The sequence below is a fragment of the Dendroctonus ponderosae genome, unplaced genomic scaffold (genome assembly GCF_020466585.1).
Source record: "Dendroctonus ponderosae isolate FM_Combo_2020 unplaced genomic scaffold, Dpon_F_20191213v2 Dpon_F_20191213_6, whole genome shotgun sequence".
Lineage (NCBI taxonomy): Eukaryota > Metazoa > Arthropoda > Insecta > Coleoptera > Curculionidae > Dendroctonus > Dendroctonus ponderosae.
In genome coordinates this window covers 6,381,141-6,391,328 of record NW_026018814.1, presented here as the reverse complement: position 1 = coordinate 6,391,328, position 10,188 = coordinate 6,381,141, and the positions used below count along the sequence as shown (strand labels likewise).

Genomic DNA, 10,188 nt, shown 5'->3' with positions numbered 1-10,188 from the left:
TGCAAAAATTCGTTCTTTATAGAAAGATAAGATAATTATCCATTCGTAGTAAAAGACATCAGGAAATTCTGTCTGTTTAAAAAGACACAAAACTGATGCAAAATAGCCAACAAAAATTTTGGTTTTGAAAATACGCATCAGTCTAAACAATATAGAACTTATGTGCTCACTCCCGTACATGTCGACAAATGAATATCTTAGATTAGTTGGAATAGACACTAAGAGGCCCTCTAGAAGCAGATAACTTTATACTTACGATGGCATCGGTGTATTTTAACTGTTCGTTCATTGATGCTGTAACATTTCGTAAGAAATCCAATATATTGTTGGATGTATGGCATGGTAGCGAGTAGCAAAGACCAGCAGCTTTATTCTCTAATACGACAGGTTTAATTGGATCTATTGATGGGAAGTGCAGAAGTAATGCCATTACTCCAGATGTCTGTTCTGGTACAGGTAACTTGTTCTGAAATAAAAAAAACTGGGATAAGCTAATTGTTGTTAATTCAGTGCTTGAAAAAAAATTAAATCTTCAACAGCTCTACTTTATACTGGCATGTGCTTTAAGCATACATGTTTATGCATAATTATATCAAATAGAAATTAATCAACTCCAATCGAATTATTCTTCTTACCCTTTTTAAGTAATCCGTCATGCTCGCTGCTACTGCAGTGCTAATTACGCAAGTAAATTTCGATTTGGTTCGCTCTCTTATTTTCTTCACCATCATCAAACAATCCGATTCATCAGCCCAAACGGTAATTTTTTCGCCAGAGTAACTGGTACGGTGTAAGCCATTCACATCGTGTACCCTCAACTGACTATTTTGAATAAGTCTTCCAAATGCAAAACACACAAGATCGAGCGCAAAATGAATAGTTCTAATAATTTTTTTCTGAAATTATTAAACAGTTACATTTCTAAGAACAATAATTAATTTAAAAATCTTACCACAAGTGTTGCAAGCGACTCGATTCCCATTTTATGATGATGATGGGCAATAGGTGGCTTTATTAATTTTTTAAATAATTCTTCGGTATAATTTTGGGCTTTACTGTCACCAAAGAGCCGAATAAACAGGGCAACCAGCGAAGTACCATCGGCGATGGAGTGATGAAATCGAGCTACTATTGGATAACAAAAGGAACCATCCTAAAAATAATAAAACATGTGAATTCAATTTATAGAAGAGTTGAAATTGATATTCGAATTACACATTTTTACAAATGATTCGCTTGTATGGAAACACTTTTAAATTTAAGCCGCTGTTTATAGCTACAAAAAGCTGGCTGAAATGAGAGTGAATAAAGTTTCTAAATTGAACCAGAAATTTGTAAATATTTATGTTAAGCTTCCTTTACAACATACACAAATTATCAGATAGGAAACTGAGAGTACCAACTAAAGTTTAACCAATTATTACGTTTAATGTAAGATAGTGCAAAGTTTTATGTAAGATTTTTCGGATGGTGCCAACGAAATTCTTGTCTTTATAATGTTCAATGTTTGCAAGCTTAATTATAGGCATTATATCCGTGCCTGTTCATAAATTACATTCATGATCAGTTAAGGTCGTATAATATTATAAATGTATTAAATTACTATTAATTAGGGTATGCAACTCACCGAACTAAAATCTTCAAGCGGTTTCTCGCTGATATAGAAGTTCCACAATACAGAGTCATTGTTATCAATTTTATTTTCAATGATTTCAGCAGTAGCTTTCTTCAAGTATTCTTCACTGAATTTTTCATTCTTTGGCAGTTTTAGAGATTGTACCACAGAATCTGGCTGGCAGCCATACTTCTTCCAGTAGGAATATCCTCCAAATGAGCACTTTGTCCCTGTTAGTTTCGGATACGCGTCTGGATTACCAAATATCTGCAGAACGTTTTTAAATGTACCTACATTTTCATATTGCATTATATTTTTCTATTTAAGGCAAAACGCCCTTTGTTTGTTCAACCACATGATGAGTAATAAAAAGACATTAATACAGAGTTGTGGAATAATAGTAGATAGGTATATCGAACAAGAATTCAAACCAGAAGAAAACTGTAGCGATTGTATTTTAATTATGCTTACGCTCTTCTTTAGACTCTATATTCTAGTATTGTCTGTCTTCTTTTTTAGTCTGTTAGTTGTTGCAGATTATATTACATCGTATAATATTAATTGTTCTGCCTTTTAGCATAGATATATAGAAGCAAGTTGTTTACACTATTGTAGTGACTTGCCTTTTTATTTGCTAATATAAATTAAATTTGTAGATTTTAGTAGATTATTTTACCTGTTTCCTTATTACATTCTGCACGTTGCTTAAGAGGTCAATTTCGCGTTTACTCTTAATATATAATACGGTGGTCAGATAAATAGATGTAACGTCGTTCCAAAAGAAAACCGTATCATTCAAGTTGAATAGGCCCCCATACAATTCGCCATGTATCATCCGTAGTATGATATCAACAATTTTCCTATATACGGCGAAAAACGCCACTGCAGGGAGTAAAACGCTCCATGCCACAATATTTATGAAGAATGTCTTCAGCATGTTTACTTGTGGTGATGTCTGAAACTAAACAAATACTGTTATTGTAAAAATTGCGTTAGCACTTACATGGTACTAAAACTTATAAAATTCTTATCCGTTTTTTCCGAAGTTTCTAACACATTAATACATGTATTTTGTTATAGTTTTCAATTTTTAATATTCGATTTATTCAACTGGTACATTATTAGTCAATCGGGCAAAATGTAATTATTATTTGACATTTTTATTGGTTTATAGTGAAATGTGTTCTGAGTGACGACGAATGAGTAATTTTGTCTGAATATGAACATGTATTCATATGAGATATCCTGAATTTACGCAGACGATCAACGAAATCTGACGTAAACCGCCATTCGATTGAAATCGTTTCTGCATTATGAAAACAACAAGATACTAAATAATAATATTGATTCGGTCGTTGTAGCGAATTAATGAATGTCTGGTGAGGAGGATTATTACTTTTATCTCTAAAGCTCTTAAGATAGTAGTAACGGAAATTATAATTGCAATTAGCAACTTTTACCGGATAATTTTTCCGTCTCCAAGTTGCTGGAAACGAGATTAAAACATTGCAAGAAAAATTACCAGAAAGTTGATTGCGAGTTATAAACGCAATTTATCATATTAAAACTAAAATACATTTTCATCCAGTTGAATCAAATATTTGGAAAATTCTAGTTTCTAGTATGATACAAAGCACATCGAAAGTGTAACATTTTTTATAGCAGTTTGTGAGCACGTGTAACGTAGTAAACAAAACAAAATAATGTTTTGCTACAATAACGAATATCAAATAAAATATCAATCTCCTCAAAATTCCAAATAAATAACGAATGACGACAATACTTTCATAATGTGCTGAAACTTCTTCATATAGATACATAGAAATAAGAGAAACTGTTACATTCAACTTCTGGAAAAAAACTTACAGGAAAAACTACCACAGTACGTAAATAAAAATTAAACATTCACGTGTGTACACTAACAAAAAAAGAATTTAATTAATCTCAGTTTCACGTCAATATGTGATTATGTCTGTATTCGATCAACTTTAAATTAAAATGGAAAAACTACTCTGAACGCGTTTAAGCTAGAGTTAAATCTTCAGACTGAATTCAATCTTATGTATTCTGTATGGCCAAATATATGCAAAAGTTCAGATATTTAAAAGTACAAATAGGTCTAAACAGGTGGAATTTTTGGATATCCCAAATCTGTATTATTTTTGTGAACCATGTGAATTTAAAAAATGTTGTGAATCATTTGGCCAAATATTCGTGAATTCGAGTTCGAGCAGTCGTTAAGAAACTTTCATATGATTTTGTATTTAAACTCTAGCAAAATTAATACTGTTTTAATTTGGGAAACCTGCACATTGCAGCAAGTACATTATTAGAAGCAAAACAGCTTAGGAAATATATGTTCAAATATTTTATTTTCACAAAATTGTGCGCCTTACCTGTAGCTTATTTTTCAATTTTTATAGTTAATTTTTAGTTTTTGCAATTATTTTTAATCGAAATGAACAGCTAACTAAAATTTAAAAGCTGCATAAATGTATAAGTTTAAATTAAATCATTAAAATTAGAAAATTTCAAGTTTCCAGGGGTGGCAAAATAAATCTTGGTCTCTGGAACCTCTTGGGCACTACAGATTTTAATAAATAAAATTACAATTATTAATAAGAGACTTTAGCTTTTGTATTTAAGTCCATATAAAGTTTTAATATTTATTTATGTTATTTCTTTTTAATACAAGACTTACCATTTTGATATAACTCTTCCAACGGTTAAACACACACTAATGAAAATTGATCGTGTTCTTTCTTAAATGATTCTAATATTTATACTGTCTTATCATGTTAAATGTAGGTCCTAGCCTTCATTGGTGCTAAGTTCACGTTATTGATAGATAATACTCGAAGATATTTGCCTTAAATGGTCTTCACGGTGTAAACATCAAAATACCCATAGGAAAATACAGCAACAAACAATATTCGTGACAATAATAAATAATAAACAAAATTTTCGTTTGTCATTTTCTACTCATAAATATTTGTTACACATTTCTCTGAAAATTGTTCAATTCGTTTCTCTGCATAATGCTTTGTGCGGTCAAACAAAAAGAAAACGCATCTTGGCCGCATTTGGTGCTCTTTAGGAGATATTTTCTCATATATCTTGAGTGGTCGAATCTTCACTGTAGTAATTGTGCTTGCAATGCGATCGTTTTTGCCCTTGTGCTCGGATGCTTGATTTCCCATTACGAAAACTAATGTAGTCAAAGGTATGTTTAATTAAAATTTATTGAGAAGATTTGTCTGTAATATCAAAGATTTTACGAAATATTTGCAGTTTGCACCGAAGATATGGAAGAGTATTTTTAACATATGCCTGTTATTTTATTCAGTGATGATAAATGACTCATTTGAGGAGCGTTCGTTTTAGTATTTTATAATAATCTCTTAAAGTAATTTTCCTGTCTTTTATACTTTTTTATTTTAGTGTCTTATTCTTTCCGATCCCGTTGTGCATATACCTTATTACTCGACTATAGGTTGGCTCATTAGCTTTAAATAACTTATGTTTTTTTGTTAAATACTGTAAATTCAAATAAGTAGTTGCTTCTTCATTTCATTGATGCATAATACATGTTTGCTACCTAGTTGCGCGTTACGTGAACTGTATTTTACATCTTTTACCATACAGAATGTTCCCAAACAAAATTCGAGCAATTTTAGATTTGACGATTTAATTTTAAAATTTACTTCTAACTTCAACTTCTGAAAGCTCTTGGGTTTACTATTGCATGAAAACAGTAATATGATTAGTTTGTTGTATTATTAAATACAAATTTTGAGTATATTATTAATAGTTATGCGTATGATGTTAACTGGGGCTCCCGATTATGTTTTTTCTACTGGAGTTTTTACATTTTTCAACTGAGTGCATTATTTTCTACTTAGTTATACAGGCAATCAATTTAAGTCACATTTAATACAATTTTACAGAAAGAAAGAATGGAGAAAAATCGTGTGTTATGAAATGCTTTCATAATTGAGCGCACATTAAGCTGCATTAAACAAAGTCAAAAGTCCAGTATTTAATTGGGTGTTAATAATGTATGCTGACTTTGTAGTGATAACAGCAACACAATATTTTTTTATTATACACAGTAGGCAAATTAATACTGCATTTCATGAAGAGATTGTAAAACAGTCCATTTAAATATGTGTTAGGAAAATAAGGTACTTGTGAAACTAAATAAACGTTTTCAGAATTTAATCTGAAAATGTCATATTATAGTTCCGGAACTTACCGATAATAATAATTTACATTTTGTGATTCCTTTGCACTGTGTAATAATAATTGCTTATGAATTCATTGAAAACAATAAACGCTCAACTTTTACCACATAAATCAAATTAGCTCTGCTTGAAAACTTGCGCCACATTAAAAGACTATAAATAATTGTCGGTTCAAGACTGAAGTAATGAAACTTAACTCGTAATCGTGCTTATGGACAACAGTTCAATGCTGAAGTCCACCTTTCAGAAGTTCTTTAAAAGAACATTGATTTTTCGAAATATTTCAAGGTAGCCAATATAAGACCGAAGACGGCAGAACACATTACATGACCAGCAAATAATCAAGTTTTACTAATGGAGAAGTTAAACGATTCATAAATTGTTCAACAGTTGAAATTCTCCAATCACCGCTGATTAAATGAGGCAGCAATCACTTTGACTGTTGAACTTGAGTGCACTGTTAAGGCAGGTCGTGCTAATCATTGCCGTGTCTGGGGTGTGTTTTAAACAAGAGAAATAATCGGGATGACATTACGGTAATCAACATTACAAGACTATAAGTATATGAAAATACAGGTATTTTGTTCATACGTCGATTTTCTTACTGGATGTTAATGTTAGCTTCTGCCCAATCAAGAAAATTACAAAAATAATTACTAAATTCGCATTTTTTGTCGTGATACTTGGATTAAGAAGATACAGAATAGTTGCGTGTTCAACATGTTGAGTCAACAATATCGTTAAATCGTGTCAAAGAAAATACCTATTTCGTATGCGATTAAGAGTTCTACGAGCAAGAACTCGATACTTCCTCGTCTTTCTGTCCCGGAATTCATAAAGCATGTGTGGAGTCAATTGTAATTTTATAATATTTTGCTCATATTTTCCTTGCCTATACATTCAAGTAATACTTTGAAAAACAAGGAATAAGTAGCTTTTGCCGTTCTATCAACCTTTTCCATCAGAGAACTTTTCTTTAAAATAACCTTGGGTTTGAAGGGAATGAATAAAATATAGCAATTATAAAAAATGTATATAATCAGTTTATGATTTAAAATATTCCAAGTAGGTTGAAGAGTCAGTAGCGAGAAAAGGAAAAATACTTGCAGATATTCAGACAAAACACGTTTGAATTCAGTAAGAAGCTTGACGTAAACAGCGACTTGCGTGACCCTTCAATCGCTTCAAAAGTTTTTCCGAGTATCTGCACAAGTTTACAATAAATATAAAACAGAATTGTTGATAATTTTTGTTCTAAATAAATTATCAAAATCATTGAATCTGTTGAAAATCATTAGCAGTTAGTTTGATAAATATACCAATTAACCAGCTAATCACTTAAATACTCAATTAACGCCGATAATAAAGAAAATTTGTAGTAATAGTATTTGCTTACTAAATCTATTGCCTTGTACAGGAGGCTAATTTTACAATAAAAACAATTAGCTGCGCTTTTATACGCAATAATTCAGTAACAATATTAAACGTAATTAAAAAAATGTATATATTTTTTAAATAATTGGTTCAAATAATAATTAAATAAACAATTTTCAATTTTAATCAAATAACAAAATCAATTGTCTTCCATTGTATTCTCACAAAAGGAGTTATGATTTCCTCCACTTCAATCGGTATGGTTTTGTGAACGTGGAGAAGTGCCAGTCCAGTTAAGCGCTCTTCGTCTATTAAAATTAAAAAAATTCGGCAAAAAGCTGATCTGAGAACTCTTGCAAAAATAAAGGGACTGATTCTGGGATCTTTAGGTTAAGTTATTGTGCCTATGACGAAGTTTGCTACATATTATGCACATCATCATCAAGGCTAAACTTTAGAAAAACCACGCACGCAAATTCGCAATTAAAACAAGCCCTACTTCAGTCGCTTATTGGTTAATTTTAGCAAAGCGTGAGTTTAACTCAAAGATGTTTTTAGGGGTAGCAATAGGTGTTTAAATTCATACATGAGTAACGTTTTTCCATTTGATCGAGTTTTTATCGGGGCGTATGAAGTAATGAGCATGTGAAATAAAAGATCTTTAAATGTGCTACAGTGAATAGGTATTTTCCAGGGATAAACTTTGGATTAGACATTGCATTGTATTGCAAAATCCCTTTAAAAATCTGGAAATGCTTCAAAAAAAATATTCGCTACATTCTACCAATTTCTTTGTATTTAAGTATAATAAATTCTGCGTGTTTTCAACCCATTGCAACGCACGTGGAAGCTCAACAACCTTTTTGGTGCATATTATTTACTTTATGAGCACTCACTTTAAAAACTCACATATTTTTCGCCAGTTCACGATTTCTCCTTCTCAGAGACATTAGTTTAAGCTTTGCATACGCAGTCAATTATCACATAGGCACAAATGCAACATATTTACATGCCCCGACATATAAGAAGTGTTTGCCTGCATATGTAAGTATAGGTAAGTACTAATCAAGGAAATATGTAGTGTGATTTTGGTTTCTGCAATTGATTAATTATTAAAACGCATCGTGAACTATTACAAAATAAGAAACTACAAAGAAAAAAGGGGTTCACGACGTTAAAGCAAATTGTTTAACTGAGCTCTTTTTTTGTTTTTGAAGTTACTTTTTGGGAGGTTTATTGCAATATTTTACATCGAAACTCGCGAGGAAGAGTATTGAAAGTCCCTATCACTCCTCTACGAACATTCATTGTCCTTAACATGTACAACAGACTCCCGGATATGCAGGTACCTATATTAAGATGGAAGAGATTCAGTTCCACTCTATGCAAACAATCTACAACAATTAAAAGTATTGGAATAACCCATAAGTATACAGGGATCTAAATAAATAAAACAATTATTGTGCATTCGATGAATCCTTGGCAATCATTGCCCGAAAATCAACCGAGATAAATCGCGAATTTTCGCATGGACAAGAAACATAATAAAGCAAGGAAGGTTATAGAAAGCAGCAAAGAACGAAAAATAGATAGTACTCAATGCCAAAGCGAATTAAACTAGATCAAGGTTAATGCGAAAATAATATGATGTTTATAATTCAGTTTATTAATATTGTACCTCTGGCTGGTAGCTTTGTTTCGCGGACCATTGATGAACTGAGATATTTTTTTTACATTAAATGACAGAAACACCATCGCACTTTCGTCACAACCTCAGATAAAGCTGTTTTTCACGGCACAATCACCTTCTGAAGCATCTCTAAAAATGACGAGAAATTAAGAGCATGTTACATTATACGTAGACGTCAACTTTAGGACCATGATGGAAAATTACTTATGGTTATAGCGAGTGAGAACTAGCTCTCAACACGAGTTTTAGCATGAAAACTAATTCTACATTCTAATGTTGTAGAGGTTCCAATTTCCATGTTGTTCCATGTTGTAGAGGTATTGTTGTAAAGGATAACAGATAGGTATTACCTAAATAACTAAAATTGGCTGATGGCCCTGAGAAAGTTGCAAATTTATTTTCTATGCACAGAAAAGTTAACGTTTTAAAACGGCCCTAAAAAACATTAATCCCAATTTGAAACTATATTTGGAGCAAAGGCGGAGTCCTGCTGCTTAACAGCGAATGAGCTGTCGCCAATTCACAGTTTAAATTATGTTTACAAACAGGCCCGGCTGCTGACTGGCTCGTCGCATTCCACCAATAGGCCGCGAGTCACAGAGTTCAGGCAGTAGGTTACAGAAACCCACAAATTATCTGGGAAAATGTTAATAGAAAATATACATAACAAATGTAGAATAATGATCCAAAAGAAAAAGTTGTGACATTCCCCGGAATAACTAAAGGGCCTTTTTAGAAAGTGTACAATCGATAAGAAAATGTAGGCAGGTTTCAAGATGTTTTAGATTTGCGTGTTTTTTTTTTTGAGTTGCAAAATCGACTCAAACATGACGCTGGCTTTTTCGAAGTTTCTGAAGCCTCATTTGAGCCACATATTTCGTTTTGGCACCATTGGATGGAGAATTGAATATCATACATATAATATACAGGGTTATTCACGCTATACGGCACGGAAGTTTGCGGCTAAACCGTTTGATTTTTAAAAAGTATTATTTTATGAATTGTCCGACGCCTACATGTACAGGGTGTCGCAAAAGCTCTAAAGGTATCAAAGTTGCGTTTTTTTAAATGGAATGTCCTGTATATTATTGCATTTTTGGATTCGCTGAGCAAAGTAAGTGTCTGTTTTAATAAGGTTTATAACACTTCTTAAGGTTTTTTAAATAATACGAATTTAATCAAAATCTAATCTAATTTTCATGTGTCAAATACTTTAGAAGTATTTAAGTTATGTTAGCGTAATTTATAGTGAAGTGTAACAAGAT

At 31.9% G+C, this 10,188-nt stretch overlaps 1 protein-coding gene and 1 long non-coding RNA gene across 3 annotated transcripts in view; one reads left to right on the top strand and one right to left on the bottom strand.

Annotated features, from left to right (window-relative positions):
- Positions 1–4,423, bottom strand: part of LOC125502395 — a 5,910-nt gene extending 1,487 nt beyond the window's left edge. Inside the window, exons 1-6 of one of the 2 annotated variants that reach the window (XM_048667640.1) lie at positions 4,317–4,423; positions 2,292–2,576; positions 1,628–1,882; positions 953–1,153; positions 636–896; positions 257–466 (exon numbers count right to left, since the gene is read on the bottom strand). In XM_048667640.1, the coding sequence (XP_048523597.1) occupies positions 257–466; positions 636–896; positions 953–1,153; positions 1,628–1,882; positions 2,292–2,576; positions 4,317–4,319 (1,215 nt within the window). In that variant the 5' untranslated portion in view covers positions 4,320–4,423. Of the gene's footprint in view, positions 1–256; positions 467–635; positions 897–952; positions 1,154–1,627; positions 1,883–2,291; positions 2,577–3,481; positions 3,536–4,316 lie in introns of those variants that run through there. The other variant, XM_048667639.1, reaches the window with a different exon arrangement.
- A 191-nt stretch (positions 4,424–4,614) lies between these two features.
- On the top strand, positions 4,615–4,984 carry LOC109540477. The gene is made up of 2 exons (XR_002172198.2): positions 4,615–4,838; positions 4,907–4,984. It is a non-coding gene; the product is annotated as an uncharacterized LOC109540477 (long non-coding RNA).
- Positions 4,985–10,188: the final 5,204 nt, after the last annotated feature.